The sequence below is a fragment of the Fundulus heteroclitus genome, chromosome 5, assembly GCF_011125445.2.
Source record: "Fundulus heteroclitus isolate FHET01 chromosome 5, MU-UCD_Fhet_4.1, whole genome shotgun sequence".
NCBI lineage: Eukaryota > Metazoa > Chordata > Actinopteri > Cyprinodontiformes > Fundulidae > Fundulus > Fundulus heteroclitus.
Window position 1 is genome coordinate 16,299,688 of NC_046365.1, and position 22,220 is coordinate 16,321,907.

The window sequence follows — 22,220 nt, forward strand, 5'->3', positions numbered from 1 at the left end:
TAAAATATATATTGTGCTACCCTAATTTGAGATGTGATTCATTTTACTAATGTATTAGTAAAATTTTATTAAAGTAGATTGATATTATCTATATTTGGGCTAAACTACAAATTTGGACACGAGTTAGACCTGTTTGTTTTGAAAAGTAATGTGAGATGCCATTTTTATTTTGTGAATTGGGGCAATTTGAATAAAATTAGCTCAATGTTAAGATTTTTATTACAACAAACAAACTCCATCTTGTCCAATCTCCAAGAAAATCAGATTTGTATATACAGATACATTTAGCACAATTTATTTAGGCAAAATCAGAGGTTGAATTTCAGATATTTGTGTTCCAGAGGACATGAAACCAAATTAAAATACATTCCTTGATTAGATGTGCAACAACAGAAATGTCCAAAATGTCTCACAGTTCAAAGCAAAGTCAGAGGTTTCTGTTCTGACCTCAGTTTCAAGCTCTTTGCCAGTAAAGTGTTAATATTGCACCTGTCTTTAATAAATGGTGATCAATCACAGCTTTTTGGCTTCTGTTTTCTAAATAGCTTTGCAACTGAAAAGATAAAAACAATGTTTGTCTCTATGTGTTTTGAAAAAAAAAAACATAAAAAAAAAAATACAGAACAGAATTAACTGCAGTTTAAACATAATTGACAGTAAATGATTGGCTCCATTAGTTTCATAACGGTAAGCTCCTGTGAGAGTGTGCCTTTCCTGTGAGTCAATTTGGCAGCCAGGACAAATATAGCAGTAGCTCAAACAGATTCTCAGCTTCATAGATCACCGTCCCCTCCTTTCCCCCACCACCGCCGCCGCCCCTCTGCAAAAAGGCAGGCAACTAAACAAAAGTCTTGGAGAAGAACAGATGCGGCATCACAAAACTCTGATAAAACACACCTCGGCTGCCTCGGCTGCCAAGCCTGCGGTGCGTTTCCTCTGCCTGGCGAGGCAGGTCACGGCGAGAGGCAGCGACGGCACGAACTGCAAGCATCTGCCTTCAGATGAGCGCGCTACATCTAACAGCTGCCGTCTTTCACTTTCACATCTCACCTCCTCCTAATTAAATCATTTTCTCCGACGCCGTTTACAGCTGCGTCTATTTTTACCCAGCTGGTACTGCAACTATCAAAAGACTCTTGATCAGACAGTCAAAAAAAAAAGGATGATAATTTGAGAACAGATGAAAGAAACTGTTTATGAAGCTTCAGTCAAAGACGGAAGAGGGAGAACTACATGTGTCTTAATCTGACATGTTAAAGCGGCGCTAATGGACCTCCACGTCTGATTACGTAGCCCGATGCTGGCGTTTGGGAAGTCCCCTGGAAAAGTGATCTTGGACTCGGATCCACCTTTGTACGCCTAACATCTGCCAAGTAATTAGCTAATGCACACATGCGTCATGGCTCCTTACTTACTGCAGAGCCTCAATTATGCAAAAAACTCCAGTATGAGCCACTTGGGCTGATTTCCTCACTGTTGTGATGGATGAAAGCGCACAATGAAAATTCAGAATTACGTGAACCTCAGCAGAATATGTTCCCTATAAGAAAAGATAACTGCAATGGACAACATACAGAAAGCTGAATAACCCCCCATTTTGCTGCAAAAAAAAAACAAAAACACAATCAGTTGCTTACTCATTCTGGCTATCATAGAAGTGAAAATCCTGCCCCGTGCCAAAGTATCTGGGCGACACATAAAAGCAAAGCAATCTAACTGAGTTGGTCAAGCACCCCCCCCCCCCCCACCACCACCACCACCACCACCACCACCACCTCCCTATAAAAATAAGCAAGCTGATAAATAATGGAGGCGAATGTTTGAAACATCGAGGGGAGGAGTGAGAGCATCGAGGCGTTTGGCCACAGGAACAGGGATTAGGGAGCTAGGCGTGGGTGGTAATCTGCGTGCAACAGAGACATCATCCTCATCCAAGGTCCAGACCATGACGGAGGGACAGAGAGAGTCTTCCTCTGGGACGTTTTAACGGCAGAATGCCACCGTCGGCCATTACCGGAGCTGCTGTGTTTGATGCTGCATCGGTCACAAATGATATTTACTAAGTGACAACTTAGTAAAAACGGTGCGGCGTTGCAAAAAGATCAGGATTATTTTCAAGAAGAAGACTCCAGGAAGACGTTGCTCTCATTTCGGTCATCTGGAGAGCTCAGTGCACAAAAAGAATGAGCGGTGTGTGTGTGTTTGTGTGTGTGTGGAGTTTCATTCATTTTAGGGGAGGGTTATATAACGACCTTAGATCATGATGGATTAGAAGAGCAGCCAAAGCGCATGAGGTTGTGAGATGTTCTCCGATGCACATTCTATTAAATGCAGTTCTACGCTCTCGCTGAGGAGCATACGTTCTGTTTTCCTCACCTTTTATGTAGCTGGGATGAAATGGTTACTGGTTTTAATGACTACAATATTATGAGTGTAGTATTAGCGTGGTCAGTTGAAAATAAAATGAGCAATAAAACTGTTTTTTTTTTTTTTTGGGGGGAAGCCATTAAACGCATCTTCTCTAATGCGTCACAGTAGACAGGAGCAGAAAGCAGTGGCAGTAAGTCGGGGATACCTAAACCACCAAAGATCACGAGGTGTGACATGTACCCAAACTCTGGACTTTACACAACTGCCCAAAAAGGCTTTCTGAAGAGGTTTTGTTCTCACTACGCGCAGAGAAGCAATGTCAACAAACCTTCTCCAGCTGCTACTGCCTGCCTAGCTAAAAACAAATAACAAATCGTTTAGCTCGATGCTTGTGCTCTTCAGAACGGTCTGGGTTCGGCTTATCTGGTTACCAGCTGGTCAGATCTACCGGAATGCCAACACCGAATCCACGGCTCTGACGTACACTGCAAAAAAAGGAAACTAAAAGTAAGTAAATTTTTCTGGAAATTAGATTGTTTTACCTTGATTTCAGCAGGTAGATAAGACCATTTGTCAATGGAATAAGATTTTTGCAGTTAAAATAGGAACAATTCATCTTATATCTTATTTTAGGGGTAAAAATACTTATTACATTGGCAAATAGTCTTATTTAGCTGCTTAAATCAAGGAAAAATATACTCATTTCAAGGAAACCCTACTTACTTTTTGTTCCCTTTTTGCAGTGTACAGTCTGTAAAGCGGCTAAAACAATACCACAATGGTCTGTGCCTCCATTTAAAGCGTCTGTATGATAAACCTTCACAGTATGAGGCTGTTGCAGGTACTATAAATCCCACAGGGACGGATTTCTACGTTTGCCTCATCAGTCCCCAGAATCATTTCTGTCTGATGTCTATTATAAAAAGTTATATTAAAATTAATGAAAGTATTTCATTATTACTAGCAATCAAGTTGCATTTTTTTTTCTTTTTTGTGTATTTGTTCTGCTACGTTTTATAACAACAAAATACAAATAAACAATTAGGATAATACTATCAGATCGCCATATTCAATTGATAAGTGTTTTGAGGATGCTGGTTGAAATTCCTCCAAAACCGATAAGTGGTGTCAGTTCATCAGTATCTATTCTACCATAGATGCAACAGTCTCTGAGCATCTTGGAGTTTCAGTTGACTTCAGGTGACAAAAATCTACCAAAATCTGCTGATATGCACAAAAAGCTGAGAGCTTTTCTGCAAGATTTGTCAGGTCAAGTCAAGCGGAGGATACAGAGTTAACCATTGGTTAATCCAGCTATAAGAAAGACACAGAAAGCACATGCACTGAGTGTGGTTGAAGGGTGCGTGGGGCAGTCATGCTAATAGGTGGAGGGCTTTCTTACTGGTCACGTCTCCATTTACTTGGGCTTTGTAGTGAGGGCACATGGTGGTTTGTCTTGGTGCATCTTCATTAGAAACTGGGCTCCCCTCGGGATTGGTGTAAAACAAAAGAAGTGGCTGGAAGTGTCCCCTGATACATTTCGAAGCAACGTCCTTCCATTTGGATCCGATCTAACGAAACCAGACAGAAAAATCATAAAATGCGGCTGCACACATAACGGTCACAGCGGAGGACGGGAAAAAGGTTTTAACGGCGGACATCCTGACCTCCTTTACGGTGGCATCGTCGAAAAACATCCATTTAGAAGATTTGGTGTGATAGGCAAAGGCTGAGTAATGTTTGCTGGAGAAGCAGATCATCCCCACCAGGTGTAGCTCGCTCCGTTTGGCGTTTTCATCGGTGACTCGGTTGAAAAGCTGAAAGACAGCACATTCGATCGCCTGTTGTCACCGCTAACATTCGCCACAGGAATTCCCATTTGTTATTTGGTCTTTAGAGGCGGTCAGTGACGCGACTCGGCTTTCTCTGCTCTTACCCCGCACAAGTTCAAACGGGGGCCGAGGGACCTGATGACGTCGTCCGTGAGATCCGACTGCTCGGCGTCCCACACAAACCCGATGGTGACGATCTCTGGACAGTTCATGAGAACTCGGCGAATCTTAATGCTCTGACCGCAGTCGCTCTGCAAAACACGTGGGCAGAAAACAGGGACATTCGCAGCAACGCCGATGCATTGACAGGAAAACAATCCGGTTCGCAGGGATTTCTTATTTCACACACAGTTGAAACCGTGCATTTACGCGCGCATGTTCAGCTTGAGTTGCTTTAAACAGCTGAAGTCAGGGAAAACGGTCGGTGTATGTCTGACTGCTCGTTACCTTACTTTCCAACAGGCGCGTGTTCACATGACATCTTTCTACTACGGGTAAGAGTAGAAAGAGAAAGAGAACTAAAAATATGTAACATTTTCTTGAAATGAATGTATTTGCCCTTGATTTGAGCAGGTAAATAAGATTATTTGCCAATGGAATGAGTATTTTTACCCCTAAAATAGGATAATTAGATATACTGCACTTGAAATAAGATGATGGAGATGAGTTGTTTCTATTTTAAGTGCAAAAATTTTATTCCATTGGTAATTAGTCCTATTTACCTGCTCAAATCAAGGAAAAATAGTTTAATTTCAAGAAAGAATTTCTTATTTTTAGGTCTATTTTTGCAGTGTATGACAGATAACTTCACAAAATTGTCATCTGGATGGAAAGATGTCAGAGGGATGTAAACATTGCTAATACGTCCAGCTGGATTAGTTAAAGGTCAAAAAGGAAAACAGAAATCTACTGTATTAACTGCCTGCTTCCATGCTGCATATTTGCATGTAAATGATCTATACACAGCAGCGGTGCGGTTCTGTCCTGCGGGTCGGCTCTAAGTCGTGCTCTGCTGCCCAGCCTCTGCCTAAGCACACCTTGTTCCGTGCGTTGGCACTCCGACGGCTCGGTAAGTTGCAGTTTGTATTCAATCACAAGTCGCCTGCTTCCCTCAGTACATATTTTAAGGTTATCTAAACCGACAACCATAAAAAAACAAACAAACACGTATCTTAGTTTTAGTAGACTTACAGGAAATTTGTTACAAATTAACAAGCTTAATGTTGTCGAGACCCTCTTGCTCCACTAAATTCAGTGTCACAGGAAATCCAAATGCCTTTTGTAGAAGAAACACAATTTCGTGTCAGTGTGTGTTTCTTTACTTTGCCTCAATGAAGACATTTATTAGCTTCCTGCTAGAATATAAACTCCCAAATGAAAACAGGGAAGAAATTAGTTATTAATCTACAAGTTAACGTATGTTCCAGTGAAATGCGATCAAATATATATAAACATATACTACCAGGAGGATAGCAAAGGGACACAGAGCAGGGAAACCCATTTCATTAAGAGCAGACTGCAGCTGAAGGAGATTCAGGACGATTCATGGGTTTGTTCAGGGGAACAAAGCAGTAAGCTCCACTAAACTAATACAAACTGAAAGGGAAGGCAAAGGGAGCGAATACAGAGGAGAGAAAAACAGGAATAAACCCTTAACTCCATTTCTAGCCTTGCACCGTCTCCTTCCAGCCCCTGAGTCGCACACAAGTGGGAAACCCAGACCGTACGGTGCACCACTGCAACGATCCTTTCTGTGTTCATCTTAGGTCACCGCAAAACCGTTAAAGTGATCGCCTAAATTATTCATTCTTAGCCACCATTAATATACAGGCTTTTAGCAGTAATTCAGCTGGACGTTTATCTCAACAGCTGAACAGAAATATCGAGCTAACTGATATTAAAATATACAGACATATCCAGTAACTTAGAATATACGTTCTGATGAGGCTCGTATGTCAGACTGAAAGGGCCTTTTGAAAATAGCCACGTTTAAGCAGGTATTGGACATACTTGTACATGGACATAAGCCCACATTTCTGTTTGATGTAACACTCTATTCTTAAATTTTGTGTTTTCACTAGCTTTAAGCGGAGAAATCCCCATATTTGACAGAAATAAAGAAGTAATTAATCAAAATAAAGTGTTTCACTTGGTGATGGAGTTATTGAATAAATTAACTTTCCTATAAGGTTTTAATTTACTGAGTAGGTCTGTAAAATGTGGGCTTGATAAAAAAAGGATGTTATTTTCAAAAGACAATCTTATAAAAGAGCTACATCGGAGTGCACATTTGAATTCATGTAACGTGACTGTATATCCTTTTTTAGAAAGGCAGTAAAAGCATAACATACGGGGCAGCTTCGCAGGTCACCGGTGCTGTTGGCCGCCTGCAGCAGCTCCCCGAACATGTCCGACCTGAGCCGCTCGTTCTTCCCCAGCGTCCGATCAACCTGTTGGCTGAGCACAGAGGCCGACTGATGGATTACAGGCTGTCTGCGGTCAATCCACAGAATCATCTCAAAAAACATTTATGAAAGTACTTTTGCATTTGGGTCTGAATTTATAAGAATTAAGTTTGTGCTGCTTGTTTTTTGTTGTTGTAATTCAGAAATCCGGTGTGAAAACTCTTCGGCCATTAAAGATCACTGCGATCAACAAATTGTCGAAAGTAAGAAAGTAAAATGTTGGAAACAACTGTGTTTTCCACTTTTAGGGTGTGGTACGCTTGGCGTAGCAGCACAACGCTGCCCTCTAGAGTCTAGGAGAATAGTACGACTTCGGAGGAAAAGCCGAATGGAGCATAAATGTTGCAGACTGTCTGACTTCCTGTCTGGCTCGTGTTTTTTTTTTTTTTTTCAGAAATGTACATATTTTGCTCCGTCATCCGTCAAAAATAGACTTGATCTGTATTTCTGACAGTCGACGATACCACAGAGCCATGGATGTGGTGGGAACTACTGCATTGACTAGAATGGCTGCCATTTGTGACAGACAGGTAAACGCACAGATGACGGGTCTGTGTGAATGAGGGGTAAGGCTCAACCAATAAAGTCGAACTTGGCTCTCTGATGTTGTACGGTGAAGTAAAGCCAAAAATAACAGCACAAAGCTGGTCTTTAAATTACCTGGGAGACGATTGTTTCTGCTGAGGGGTTAAAACTAAATGAAGAGTTTATTAAAAAGCAACAACAATCTAGCAGAGTTTTAAGGGGTGGCCAGATTTAAATATTACTAAACATCAAAGGCTCTTTGCATTTGCAACCTTGCTTTGCTTTGCAACAAATAAAACGCGAAAATATGTGAATGAGATCAGCTTTCCGTAGATCCCAGATGCATTAAAACACAGTTTACATGAATGAACATGTGAGAATTCAACAGATGTAAACAATACTGCAAAGGCCAAACTTACTTAAGTATCACTGGTGCAAACTGAGTTCGGAATAAAAGTGGAAGAACACAGGTACTCACCATAAAGCCGTGGTTGACACATAGTGAACGAACTCTGTGAACGGGTGTGGGTCTGAAGAAGCGCCGCAACAACGGCACACAAACTGCAGAACAACAGATTGAAACCATTTTAATGTGTAAATTACAGATGGACTTTGAAGGCTAATTTCACATTTAGCTGTAAGATCTATACACGCTTACATTGTTCTACACAGTATTTGCGATTTAACCTAAAGCATTGAGTGTGCGCTCATCCTGTGCAGATGACTCCAGTTACCTGTTCGTAAAGCATCATAGCAAACTTCTGATGGGTGATGCAAGATTTGGATGAGCAAGCATCGGTCGCTGTGTCGGAAACGATGTGCAAATGGATGCGCTCCAGGATATTTTCCTAATTGTGCAAAACAGGAGCAGATTAAAAAGACATCAAATTCCTGCATAAGGTAAAAAAACAAAAAACAAAGCCTGAAGTATTGCTCTCCTCTCCTACACCACCATTTAAATATAAAGCAAAATGCCAAAGACAAGCATAGTATTTTAATACACAAAGATAGGGAGAAAGGTCCTTGAAATATTGTGTTGTATAAAAGCCAAAGCGACGGCGTACAAAGCACTCAGCAGCGTCGTCCATCAGGCCCAGTTGGAAACGCTGCTCGTTCTTAAAGGTTTCAGCGAGGGCGTTTCGCAGGCTGTCAGAGGGCAGCACTCGCTCTCTGCTCTGCTGGAACTGGTTGAATATGCTCTGAAAGAGCCAAAAGCAACAGTTTAGTGGCGAGAAATGTTCATACGTCGTCAAATGACGCATAGAGCTGAAGAAGAACGATCACTACAAAACTTAACGTACTCAGCTAAAAGAGGATTTCTCTACCATAATCTGGATGTGAAATTACCTTCAATGCGCAGAAAATACAGGAATCACCGAGACAAAAGTGTCCAGAGAGCTGCCTCAGACTCCTCCTGAAAATGTCCAGCTGCCAGAGCACCTGTGGACGTTCAACAGGAGATCGGTGAAGAAAAACAAAGATTGCTTTCTTCAAAGAACTTACAGCCCTTAAATTGATAAGTGAAATGGCTGCGATGAACGGAGTCCCGACCTCAGTGCGGCTGACCTGTGGGATCAGCTATGGGATACTGTTTATGCCAGACTGATTTAGGAATATGATGCACCCCCACAGTAACGTCTGACCAAGCTAGTGATCGGCATGAGGAGGAGATGCCAGGCTGTAGTGGTTGAGTGTCGTGTCTCACGGCACAAAAACAATAGTTAACAGCAGAATAAACTGTTTGGCTTTGGAATAGAGGACTTGGTAATTATTTCATGGACGTACCCCACTCAATTCTGCTGCTCAACCAACAAATTAAGTTCTCTTACACAGGGGACATATCATTCTTTTTAATATCTTATTTTTCACACTGAAATCATTCAGTTGTGGTCTATATATACAATGGAACTGCCATGCTTTGGTTTGAATCCCTCGTTATTGTCGCTCCACAGCTCCTCTTTTGCTTCTGTCCGGAGGTTCATCTGAGAGCAACTTGTTTTTGTGCCGTCTCTTTAAATCTAAAGGAGCCACTTCACATCCTGCCCCCCGCCCTCCAGGTCGCAGAGCATTCCACGCCACCCCGTTCGGCCATTTATGTAGTTTGCTGGTGGACTGTAATGAATTGTGTGGGTTCATACACCCAACAACCAAACATTTTCACTTAAACACTTGAAGCGTCGCCATCCTTGAGCTTGGACTACAGAATCGCAGCGAAAAACATAAAAACGGTGGATTTGCTAAATTGGTATTGGTCAGATGTTCATGACCTTGTTTAGCAAATACTGTGACGTCATTATTAAACAAAAAAACTGCACGGTTTGAAAAAATATGACCCAAAAAGAATACAAAGATATCTATGCAACTCCTAGAGACTCCAAGTACACAACAAAATGTATTTAACAGGTAAAAATGTGGAATTTGCATTATATGTCCCTTTCAAATGGAAATACACAGACTTTCCAGTGGTATATGATTTATTCACAAGATGCTTTGCAACACCAAAGACACAATTGACCAAATACAAATTTCTCTTTAACTGCTGAGTCATGACCTATTTTCAGTTTGCGGTGGAATCCACCAGACTTTCCGTAAATTAAAAATCTCCAGGGGTTTCAGAGCATTTCATGATGACATGATTCCAGCGCCTTTGGGAAAGACATCCCCAGGGCAACACATATTCTCCACCTTACCTAAAAGTGGGCATGAGATGCTTTCCCACAAAGCAATGCTTAGTTTTTCACGCCAGCAGGAGCTCCATCGGATGGGCAAAACACACGTAGAAAATGTCAAAAAACAACCCACGCTTTTGCTCAAACTGCACATGACTGAACTCCAGGAATCTCTTCTGCCAGCTGACAAACGTCCTCTCAATGAGGTCCTCCCCGTGCGTTTCCCTTCAGTCTCATCTGACCAATGCTAACTGTTCCTGTTAAAGTCCCAGAGGGGATTGGTAAACTCCACGCGTCACACTTGAGATATGAGTACAATGAACGCTGCCCTGCCTCCCCAATAATAAGTCAATGATGGTGTCGGATGGCTGTTAAGGAGACTTGGCGGGCCCCTGGTGCTACTGTTTCCTGCTAGCTCTCTAACACTAACACAGTAAATGCATAAATTACAAAATGCTTAGAAAACTGTTAGAGTTACAAAGGATTGTGACACCAGTGATTTTGGAAAAAAAAACTGGATATTTTTGCCCTATTCTTTATTTATTTACTTTTTTTGTTCAGTTGATTTAAATATCTCTTTTGATCCAAAAGACTGCTCACCATCAGACTAGTTGTCCAGCCTCACCTGTGAGTGTCGGCTGCAAAAAGACTCTTTATTTAACGAAAAAACAAACGCTAGAAGCGTTTGGCTGGTTTTAATTGTCTTAATAAGTTTCTGTTTAAAACCCCAACTCTGCCACACTGCAAAAGCGGAACTAAAAATAAGTAAAATGTTCTTAAAATGAGTGCATTTGTCCTTGATTTGAGCAGGTAAATAAGATGATTTGCCAATGGAATAAGATTTTTGCACTTAAAATAGGAACAACTCATCTTCACTCATCTGACTATTGAGCCGATGTGACAAGTGAATTTCTCCAATGTGAGATCAATAAAGAATATCTTATCTCTTCTATCTTATTCATAATCTTATTTAAGGTGCAGGATGTCTAATTATCTCATTTTAGGGGTCAAAATACTCATTCCATTGGCAAATAACCTAATTTACCTGCTCAGATCAAGGACAAATACACTAACTTTAAGAGCATTTTACTTATTTTTAGATCCGTTTTTGCAGTGCAGACATTACAAAGACTGACTTCAGTGATATCCAAACTGCTGTGCATAGGTTCATTTGACAGAGTCAACTATATTGGACTCTGGCTGACTGATTGGCCGTCCCGGCTGATCAAGCTGAAGCACGACTGATTTTGGACACCGGTCAATCGATTGGTGGGTCTCAGCTTCTGCGCACTGCACAAAGCCTGCAACCACAGCCGAACCCACACAACTCTTAACGCAAGACGTACCAGCTCACTCAGCTTTCAGCAATTTTCAGGCCAATTACCTTTGAAACGCCGGTGTGTGTGTGAGGACTCCCACAACAAGTCAGAGCCTCATTGCTACAACGTCGTTAAACAAGCAGTACCATACTCATTCCTTTTAGGGGATAGGAAAAACGCAAACGGTGATTCTTACCTGAACAGCGCTGTTGAGGAAGCAGCTGTTCTGGCCGGGCTCGTTCAGCAGACCTTTAGTCAGAGCGAGGGACACCATGCTCCCAGGTTGGTAGGACTTCTTCAGGCCTCCTCCGGTTTTTTTGAACTTCTTCACCCATGCCATGGAGTTAGAACCTGCAGCTAAAGAAAAACCCCTCTTTGCATATGTTGAAGCGATTCACGGGTTAACGCTGTGTACTGTAATAGTGTTTCATCCCCGCTGAGCATGCATCCTGGAAATACAAGAGCTTTCATTTTTATGACATGAAAAGGGAATTGATTCGAGACACGGCAGGGCCATCGGATTATCAATCTGGTCCATCTTAAACACTGTTCATTATGTCTGTAACCTAAATATTGGGTCTGCTGGTCTGTCACCAACCTTCCCCGGAGTTGGCGGGAGACTTGCTGCAGCCGGACATGCTGGAACATGGGAGCAGGTTGTTGGGTTTGGCCGCTGGCTCCGTCCATTTCACCCCCACGCACCACCACGGCGGTTCGTGGAAAGCATGTCCAGGATCAGCCACAGGGCATTCTCAGACGCGTGCTACTCGGCATTGAACAGCAGCTGTAGGGAAGAGAGGAAGAGCTGGACTTCATTTAAACCGTTTTAAAACCATAAGGCAGCCATACAACCAACAACATGCTGATGCTTACACATTTAGGATTATATGGGAAACTTTAGAGCATCCATCTACCATTTAAGAGCATTTACAGATAACACACTGCTCTCGTTCAAAATTCTGCTCTCAAACTTGATAAAACTCATCATTGCTTGTAAATAAGCTTTGTTTCCTCTTAACAGCGGCTGTCTGAGCTCAAATTGAATGCCTCGTGTTCAGAAATCCTCTGCTACTGCAGCACGCTCCCAAACTTCCTCTTTGAGGTTAAAAACTGCATTCTGTAATCTGTAATCTCTGTTTGCATGATTTATTTGCTCCCTCCCTCTTGGAGCAACGTGGTAATTCTGTCTGCAAACCGTTTCAGCCAATAGGACGACAATGCAACTTTTCCATCACTACGTTCTTTGGGCCACGACTCTTTAGCTCATGGAGTTCATCTCCGAAAAAAACATCTGCAAGCAGAGAGGTTGAGCGATGAGGTTTTAGCCACAAATGATGAAGCTTGATTGAGAGAAGCAGAATTCTAACAAGAGCAGAAGATATTTCGGAAAACAGCCATTAAATCTGACTGCAGAAACATAGTTTTGAGGCATGCTGAGCACATTTTTAAGCAACCTAGACTTTTAAAGTATAAGATAAAAATCAGATTAACATCTGAGAATGAAAATGGGAATCTTGCTATGAAACAGAAAAATTCTCTTTTTTAAAAGTTTAGTTTATTTGTTTGTTAAATAATTACTCTGATATAGAAAAACATGCATTGCTTCACAGGGGAAATTATTTTACAGACCGTATAAAATTATGCCAATAGGGGCCAAAAGCAAAGGAGACTTCCGTCACATTAAAAAAAACCACAATGACAAATGCCATTTTATCAACATTTAAACCATTGTTACGTTCGCATTGAATGGTTATTTACAGAGAAAACGATGGCTATTTACTCTGGAGCTTGGAGACATTGCAACATTCAATTCGCCTTTTGTGTCAAACATTTGCTAAGAATAGTACATGTAAGATAAGATAAGATAAGATAAGATAAGATAAGATAAGATAAGATAGGCTTTATTGATCTCACGTTGGAGAAATTTACTTGTCACATCGGCTCAATAGTCAATCAATAGTCAGAAGAAGGTGCCAAAAGTAGGAAAAGGTGCATCAGTTATTGTAAAACTTTTCTGGTAAGAGTAGCTACCAACTCGAAAAAATACGGTAGTTGACAATAACAAAAAACAAGGCAGTCAAATAGCATATCCAGATTACTTTGTAATTTACACCAATTTATTTTCACCTCAGATGGATACTTTGACTGGAAATGGCTTATGTGTTCTCTTCTCAGTTGTTTCACTCAGGAAGACCATTGGTGGCACACTGCCTCCTACCTCCAGCATTAACAATCACCGGCTGATATGGCAACACATTAAAAGTCCAAGAAATAGAGTTTGCATGACCCACTGTGACCTCTTTGAAGTTGGTGCAGTTTTGAGATGGTGGAAGACTGCCTTGCTCCTATTCCCCCATTGCGACTGGATGTTAACTTTAGCCTCTGAGACCAACTAATCTAGACTTATTCATAATAAATAAGGCAAGAGAATGCAATACTCCAGGTGTGATATTTGGTGCTTACAAGGTTTTAAACAAGTCTCACTTGAAAAATGTATAACTATCCCATTAAATGTATGATCCTTTCTTGCCTTGCTTCTAGTTGGAGAAATGAACAGAGCGGTCCCGCTGAATGGGAAATTCAAAGTGGGAAAGTTGGAGGTTTCTCATTAACCAGACCTTAAAATCCAATATGGCTATGTTGTTTATAAAATGTAGCGGGCTAAAACCTGCAGTTTAGGTGCTCTCATTACAATTTGTGTCTCAGAAAAACCTTTACATTCACAGTACTGTTCAACCATCTGTGGTTTAACATGTAGCTAATAATGTTTGAAAGCATAAAATGCAGACAAATATGTTGTTATTAGCTTGCATCGCTAATAGCTGCTAGCTTGGTCAGTGTGCGCATTAGTTAGCAAATACATATGCATAGTTAAGTTGGGTTTGCGGTCATTCCTCGATTGAAGTTTTGACTTTAGAGACAAAACGGAACAAAGTTTAGCCACCACTACTAGATCCTGGTTCACTAGCATGTGCCTTATCTTGTACTGGAAGCTTTCAATATATATATTTATTTTGTGCTTCTCTGTAGAATGTTTTGATAAAGCAAAGATCTCAGGCTGCATTCTATTTACCTCAGAACTCAAAACTGAGAGGTCGGAAAATACATCAACTCCGACTTATTGTGTTCCAGTTTCTCGCTGGTCTGACAGTAGGAAAAAACATGGATGCTGGCACCAAAGCCATTGTTAAGTGTACAAATACAGCCAACATGAGTCACCGAACATTTAACATTTAAAGGCACATTTTATTTCAAAATCTTGCCTTTTATAAATCCTTGCTGAACTGTTCAACTAAACATGAAACCTTAAAAAAAACAACAGGTGGTGATTCTTCATTGCTCGTTTAGCCACTACTGTTAAAACTATACTATTATTGTTAAAACAATAACTATAACACTATGCTGTATTTTGAGCACATAAAGACGGCTGAAAATACCCGTCTTGTGAACATTGAAATGTAGCACCTGTGTGATTGACTAAATGTTACTTAATAATAGACAACTGCTTAAAACAGTCAAGGTATGAAGTTTTACTCAACGTTGCTGCAAGCAGCAGCCATTTAATAGCGGAAGTCGGGTACGGTCCTGTTGCATCGACTTTCCGGCTCATTATTCCGACTTTAGGGGGTGTTCCAGCTGAGATTTCAAACTCGGAGGTCGGAAATTCGACTTCGGAGAACAAATGGAACACAGCAAAATTGTTATTTGTTTGTATTTATCTTACAATATAATTGGTAGTCAGAGTATTACTGAAGAAACAACAGCCTCTAAGTGTGACCTGCATCACACAAAAAACAGCTGAGTTATTTCTTTAACCTAAATTCCTGGTCTATGCTGTGGGACTTACTCTGGTGGATTAGACAAAAAGCGAAAGGCTCGTCGTTAATCACAGACATACATTTCAAACTATACAGCGACCTGCTCAGATGTCACTAAACCTCTTTCACAGCAATGGAATAAACAATCAGAAGGTGGCAAAAAGAAGAAATGTAGAAATGTGCAGTGTGTTGTTTTGATTACTTTAGTTCACACTAAATAACATAAGTTTTCAAATAACATGACATTAGACTTTTACCTACAATAATGGACCTAAAAAATGTATACAACCCTGTTGAAATGTCAAAAAAAAAAAAAAAAACTTTAATGTGACATTTAGCCTCCACAATTCAAACTACAGGCAAACTTAATATGTTGGTGAAAAAGCTTCACATAGGAAAAGTGTGCACATTGTTAAACTAATTCATTTTCACCCTTTTTTTCATGTAAGGTAAAGTGTTACGGTCTTGAGGATCTAAACTGGAATTTTTTTGGGCCACAATTCTAAAATGTACATTTAGCCCAGAAAAGGAGCTGTGCATAGCCCAACAGAACACCATACCCAGAGTCAAGCAGAGTGGTGGGAGCATCATGCTGTGGGGTATCTTTTTTTTGAAGATGTCCCTGATGTTCTATTCAAGGTGGATGAAGTTATGAAGGGCTCCAACTTCCAGACAGTTTTAACCCAAAACCTTTCGGGGTTGGGCAAGAAAGCTGAAGATGAAGCTGGATCTTATTTCTTAGCATCCCAGTGCGTCCAAAAGTGCATGTAAACCAACAAAAGAGTGGCTTCATTGAAACTAAATAGGGCTGCAGAATTTGTGCAAGTGTCCAGAAGCAAATCTGTGGGGGAGGAGGCCACCTTGAAAAAGATAGACGGGAGATGTCCTCACAAACCGACAGAATGTAGGGTGGGCAAATATCACCATGTCCAGATGTGGGTCCCTGATAGACTCCTACTAAACAACACTGAATGCTGCTTTAACAACTAGTTATTCCAGGGCTGTGGCAGTGCAGACCTTGACCCATAATCTAACCCTGTTGTGTCGGATCAGAACACATTTTATCCAGGACTGGGTTAACAAAAAATTAATAAAATAAATAACATCAATTGGTTTGTTTGTTTTTTAACCCAACGAATTCTGCTCTATGTGATTAAAATAAACAGCTGGATTAATAATAATAATAAAAAGTTGGTTGACAAACTTTCAAAGGACATAACTGTGACGCTGCGACCTGCATGTAAACATGAAACTCAACTAAGCAGCGCAACATGGAGAACATCTAGCTGCTGCATGTTAATCAAAGAATGTTCTGTTGGTACCCAAATATCCCGACATAGCATCACTTGGTGTGTTAAGCACCTACCATGTGATGCTTTTAAAGGCCTGTGAGGTCTCAGAGAAGCGAGCATCTCTGCTTTCGGATTCACGCACAGGGCAGGCGCACTTTATTGACCGGGATTTAACCATCCTCTCTGCTTTTTTTTTTTTTTTTTAAGCCCGTAAAAGCCTCGGCCAGCGCTTCGCCGCCGCTGCGGGCTTCTCGCTTTGCCAGTGTTCCAGCAGAACCCATTGCCACCTCCAGCTCCAGCTCCTGCTCAGCTACAGCACCAGAAATAAATATGCCGCAACTTGCATTCCTGCCTCCAGAATAAGCTGCTGCGCTCACCTCCAACAGCGGCGGCGGTCGCGTCTCTTCGCGCTGACGGCTGCAGGGCGCTCTCCTCCCAGCTGTCAACGCAGCAGAATCCCGAGACTTTCTTTTTCCACCCTCCTCCTGCTCCTCTTCACCTCCCGAGGAATACAGATAAGAAACCGGGGCAGAAATCACTGCAGATGTGGGATCCGGGAAGCGCGCAACGCTCCTATCCGTGCAACATTCCCAACTCCTCCTTCCCGAAGCTCGGTGTGGTGGAGACCGTGCAGGAAATGAAATTTCTCCCCCTCCTTTTTTTTTTCTTTTTTCTTTTTTTTTTTTTTTTTTTTTTTTTTGCTGCCTGCAAACGCTGTATACCGATGCTTGGCCTGTGCCAGAATGTCCGACGCGGATTAGGGATGTTTTGAAATTTTGAGAGGTCAAACTCCGCCCCTAGCGTCGCCTCCGGTGCACTGCCGCTCCATGGCGATCCTCGGCGCCCTGCGTGGTAAACTGTGAGCCGGAGGAAGGTCAGACTTCCAACTTGTCATGATGGTGATGAGAGAAGACATCACATGACCGCGCTGGTTTCATAATCATGCAGCACTGTGTGGGGACTAAAGCCCCTTCCTGTCTGCTGGAGATCCTCTCAGTGAAAATGTCAAATCAACATGCAGATATCAAGGTAAAAGCTAAAATATAAAATAAAATAGAAAAAAACATCAGAAGAAGAGGTATATTCCAGCATTTTCTTTCTTTTTTTATTTAAATCATATTTTAAAGAAGGTACAAATAACACTGACTTGTTAGCAGTTTTTTTTTTCTCTGTGGAGCATTTAACGTTTGTAAGTCTGCACTGTCGATGTGGGACTCTGATGCTGCAGTAAGCAAGACAGGGTATTGCAAAAAAAAAAAAAAAAAAAAAAAAAAATGGGGCAGATGGAGAGCCTGGCAGGGGAAAGGCTGCAGAGCTTCGCAGGTTATAAGTGGAGGCAGGAGGACTAAAAGACGCTGATGCAAGCTGCAGTCAGCAATAGTCCTGCTGAACCATGTGTCTTGTTCGAAAAGGATTTCTGTGCCTCTCCCTAAAATATAAGGATACAGTAAAGGTGAGGATGAGGTTCCTATTTAAAAAAAAAAAAGAAGTGATATACAGGTAGGTAAATGCAGTGCCTTGCAAAAGTATTCACACCCTTAGAATTTATTTATTTATTTATTTTTTTGGGGGGGAGGGTTCTTTGATTTCCTTATGAACAATAATGATAAAATAATGATAATTAAATAATTAAATACTAGTTATTTGCCAGTCTCTCTTCCCATTGGCTCCTCCCATTGGCTCAAACATGTTTTGGTTTTGCCACAGGTTCTGGACTTTGACTGGGCCATTCCCACCAAGACTGGAGTATGATCTGAACTACTGCCTCATAGTATTTCACAGCCCACAGCAGGTTTTCTTTTAGGATTGCTCCCTCCATCTTCCCATCAACTCCAATCAGCATCCCCACAGCATGACGGTGCCACTATAATGTGGTCGGTTCCATAGTTTAAGTGTAGTTTAAAAGTTACCTTTTGGTCTGAAGCACCTTCTTCCACATGGTTACTGTGTCTCATACATAGTAAATGTGAACTACTTAAAATCCATCATTTCCTGCAAATTCTGAGTTATCCAGGTCATGGTAACAGCAAACAGGCTTAAATCGGACTTTCGTTCAGTTCTTTCTGGAAACGTTTTGACGCCTATCTGGGAGTCTTTGTCAAATCTGGTGGCTTGCACTTGAGCATAATGATAATAAACTTGAGTATAATGATAATAATAAAGTTGTGCAGAAAGAACTGAGCAAAAGTCCGGTTGCCTCCGATTTAACCCTGTTTGCTGCTGCAACAGTAGTTTTCTTCTTAATCTGTGGAGTGTAGCACTAATGCCACTGCAAAAACGGAACTAGAAATAAGAAAAATGTTCTTAAAATTTGTGTATTTGTCCTTAATTTGAGCAGGTGAATAAGATGATTTGCCAACGGAATAAGAATCTTGCACTTAAAATAGGAACAACTCATCTCAATCATCTTATTTCAAGTGCAGGATGTCTAATTATCTTATTTTAGGGGTGAAAACACTCATTCCATTGGCAGATAATCTTATTTACCTGCTCAAATCAAGGACAAATACACTAACGTTAAGAACTTTTTACTTATTTTTAGATCCGTTTTAGCAGTGTGGGTTTCCTCTTGACAGATTCTCCAGTTAATGTTTTAGGTTGCAATATAATAAAATGTGACAATATCAAGGACATTTGAATACTTAATAAAGGCCCCAATGTAGGCTTTTTATCTTTCACACATTTTACACATATAGGGTCCAAAATGGGCCGCAAAAAAAATAAAAAAATCTGAAACATAGTCATTTTAGGAAAACATATATTTAAACTGAGTTAATCGCTTGGATAATAAATAAACATGTGTTGCTGGAGCAAAAATCCGTCACGAATCCTAGTCACTTTTAATGAGCCCGTTGGGTTTTAGTTACGTTGCTTCGGAGTCCAAGCCTGTTTGAGCAGTCGCAGGGGGGTGACAGAGAACAAATACCAACCAGAGGCGTCTTGTTTGAGGATTTGACGACGTGTGTAATATTTTGTTTCAAGGATGTGCAATCTGCAGGGAGGAATGGGAGCGTGACGACAGTACAAAGGGGTTTGTGCGGCTTATTTTAGTGACACAGCACATCTTTACAGTCAAATGTGTTAGCACTATAAACCCTCAAAACCTCCCTTGGGACACATGAAGAGATTTTTGGTATTATTTATAAAGTATATCTGCAATAGGGGGGGGGGGGATGTACCTATTTCTCTTGGCGGAAATGGACCACCAGAACTCTTTTCAAATAAGATGTCAAAGTCAATATTGATGTTCTGAAGGCTATTTTAGGAGACGGATGTGTCTGTATTTTTTTTTTCTGCAGTTCTCTGTGAACTGGTAAGCCTTAATGTAGCTGGAAAATCTATGTGCAGTAACAGCAGACTCCTCAGTTCTGTCATCATTGTATCTCTTAGTTAAAATTTTACACTGAGAAAAAAAATCTAACTTTACATTTACTGTGGTTATCTGTGTATCCTTTCTACCATGTGCCAGAAATAGCCCCAAAGGTTTAGAAATTGTGTCATGTTCCTTCTCTGTCTGACTAATCTGTGAAGATCTCTCCATATTTTTCCACTCACCATAAAGTCTGTCCCCTGGGAGCGTCATCCCGTTTATCTCTTCCTCTCATTTTTACAGCTGACAGGAAAAAATACACATAGCCAGAACGAAGGCTTAAAATCTTGAAGTAAAGCAGCTGGCAGGTCTTATTCGTACATACCTTCCCCCCCGCCCTGTGCCTTGCAAAAGTATTCACACCCTCTGAAGTTATTCAAACTGTTTCCTAAGCATCAACTTATACAAACATTACATTTAAATTGCATTTATTGGTATTTCTCTGTGACAGACCAACACAAAGTCATGCATTCTTGTGCAGCGGAAGGCAAATATTGGCTTGCATCTAGAAATCTGACAAGTGTGGCATGGTGTGTTTGCAGCCCCTTGAACTCTGACACCCTTAAATCATTTCCATCAGAAGTCACCAGAGTCCATCTGTGGTGCGATTTAATCTCAGTATAAAAGCCATCTGTTCTCTGAAGTCCTTGGAGCTTCGTTAGAGAACATTAGTGAACAAACAGCTCCATCAAGACCCAGGACCACACAGACAGGTCCGAGGTCAAGTCGAGGAGAGGTTTCAGGCGGGCTAAGGCTAGAAAACAAAACCCAGAGCTTTAAAAATGTAACAGACCTCTGTTCAGTCCAGGCCGATGATAACTATGGAGGAGCTGCAGAGATCTACAGCTCAGGTGGGAGAATCTCTGGATGGAGGAACTGTTAATTGTGCACTAAACAAATCTGACATTTTTGGAAGGGTGGCAGTAAGCAAGCCATTGTAGAAGGAAGCCTATAAGAAGTCTCCCTAGCAGTTTGCTACAAGCCATGTAGGGGACATAGCAAACACGTGAAAGAGTGTGTTCTGGAAAAGTTGAACTTTTTGGGTGATTGCGCTGTGTGGCAAAACCCCCCCCAAAAAAAAAAAAACACTAGACTACATGCACACCCTCAGCACTCTATTCCCATAGTGAAACATTGTGGTGTCAGTATTATGTCATGGAAATGTTTTTTTTTTTCTACTGCAAGAACGGAGAAGCTGGTCAGAGTTGAAGGTAAGATGAATGGAGCTATAAAAAAAAAGGAGAAATCCTGTGAGAAAACTTGAGACGGAGGTAAAAGTTTGTCTTCCGACATGACAGAGCTACACTGGACTGGATCAGAGCAAATCCATGTGTTCGAATGGCGCAGTGAAAGATCAGAACCAAATCCATTTGAGAATCTGCGGTAAGGATGAAAACTGTTCACTGCTCTCCAAACAATCTGGCAGAATTTGCGCTGTTTTCAAACCTTGCACCAAAACACCCTCCATCTCTGAAGCTGTTTTCCTTATGGACAAAAATTTCTGTCTTTAGATGTGCAAAACGTTTAGCGACAAACCCCAAAGGACTTATCACTGTACTGCAAAGGGTGGTTCTACAAAGTGTGTGTGTGTGTGTGTGTGTGTGATTTTTATGGTTTTTGGCCATCATTGATTTCATGTAAACTGACCCACCCCCATGAAATAAAAGCCTGCTCTCAGTGAATGTTTTCCACATTAAGCATAAGTATAAACTTTAGTCTTGTTTTGCACTTATAAAATAGGAAAAAAGGAGAAAAGGGGTTTCTCTAAATCTTTTATTATTGCTTGTACTATTCACATATTTGATGTTTTTTGACATGACAAAATGGCTCAAGTATACAGACCATGCTGAAAAGTTAGTGCAATTATCATTTTCTTGTCGATCTATGCATGACATGACATGTCTTAAAATTTAGTAACACAATCTCAGATCTAAATATCAGGAATACACGACAAAAATCCCTGCTCACTACCTGACCCAGCAGCCCACAAAGCTCCTTTGGCAGAATCTGTCATATATTGCGCCGCTTCTAGTAACGGTCACGACCCTCTCCAAGGTCATGTCCAGTGGTTTTCTAAAGATCTTGTCCAAAACCTCAACAGCTAACATCTTAGGTGAGGCCCGTAGACTCTATGGTGAAGCTCTTTGAGGTACATTCAGTCTGACAAAGGAACCTTGGACGTCTATTCCCCTCAACACGAAAAACTGTATGAAATGTTTTAATGACTGCTGGACATTAACATTTTCTCCTCGCCCCTAGCTTAAGCTTCGATAATACAGGCCTGGGTGCTCCACACGTTCAAGCTTCCAAAGCTTCTCCTTTTATAGACACATGCGAATGATCAGATAGTGATCGGGCAGCTATTTATCATCCCGTTCTTTTTACTGCCGTGATGCTGTACACTTTTTTTCATACTATGGCATTTGATATACTTCTCAGTAAATACCGACTTGGTGTAATAAACCATATTTGAGGTGGCGCTCCCCCTAATTATAGGACCTGGTCGAGATGGATGATAGAAAAATATGTCCCTAACTTTTCTTCAGCGTATTTCTTAATC

The 22,220-nt window shown here is 41.1% G+C and overlaps 1 protein-coding gene across 4 annotated transcripts in view; it reads right to left on the reverse strand.

Annotated features, from left to right (window-relative positions):
• usp53b (ubiquitin specific peptidase 53b) overlaps positions 1-16,781 on the reverse strand; it is a 32,047-nt gene extending 15,266 nt beyond the window's left edge. For 3 of the 4 annotated variants that reach the window (XM_036136995.1, XM_036136994.1, XM_012849821.3), the window contains exons 1-11: positions 16,668-16,781; positions 11,779-11,964; positions 11,377-11,537; positions 8,540-8,632; positions 8,257-8,391; positions 7,927-8,040; positions 7,671-7,753; positions 6,554-6,659; positions 4,307-4,453; positions 4,038-4,187; positions 3,773-3,941 (exon numbers count right to left, since the gene is read on the reverse strand). In XM_036136995.1, coding sequence (XP_035992888.1) covers positions 3,773-3,941; positions 4,038-4,187; positions 4,307-4,453; positions 6,554-6,659; positions 7,671-7,753; positions 7,927-8,040; positions 8,257-8,391; positions 8,540-8,632; positions 11,377-11,537; positions 11,779-11,818 — 1,198 coding nt within the window. In that variant the 5' untranslated portion in view covers positions 11,819-11,964; positions 16,668-16,781. The remainder of the gene's footprint in view (positions 1-3,772; positions 3,942-4,037; positions 4,188-4,306; positions 4,454-6,553; positions 6,660-7,670; positions 7,754-7,926; positions 8,041-8,256; positions 8,392-8,539; positions 8,633-11,376; positions 11,538-11,778; positions 11,965-16,667) is intronic. The other variant, XM_021309153.2, reaches the window with a different exon arrangement.
• Between the last annotated feature and the right edge of the window lie 5,439 nt (positions 16,782-22,220).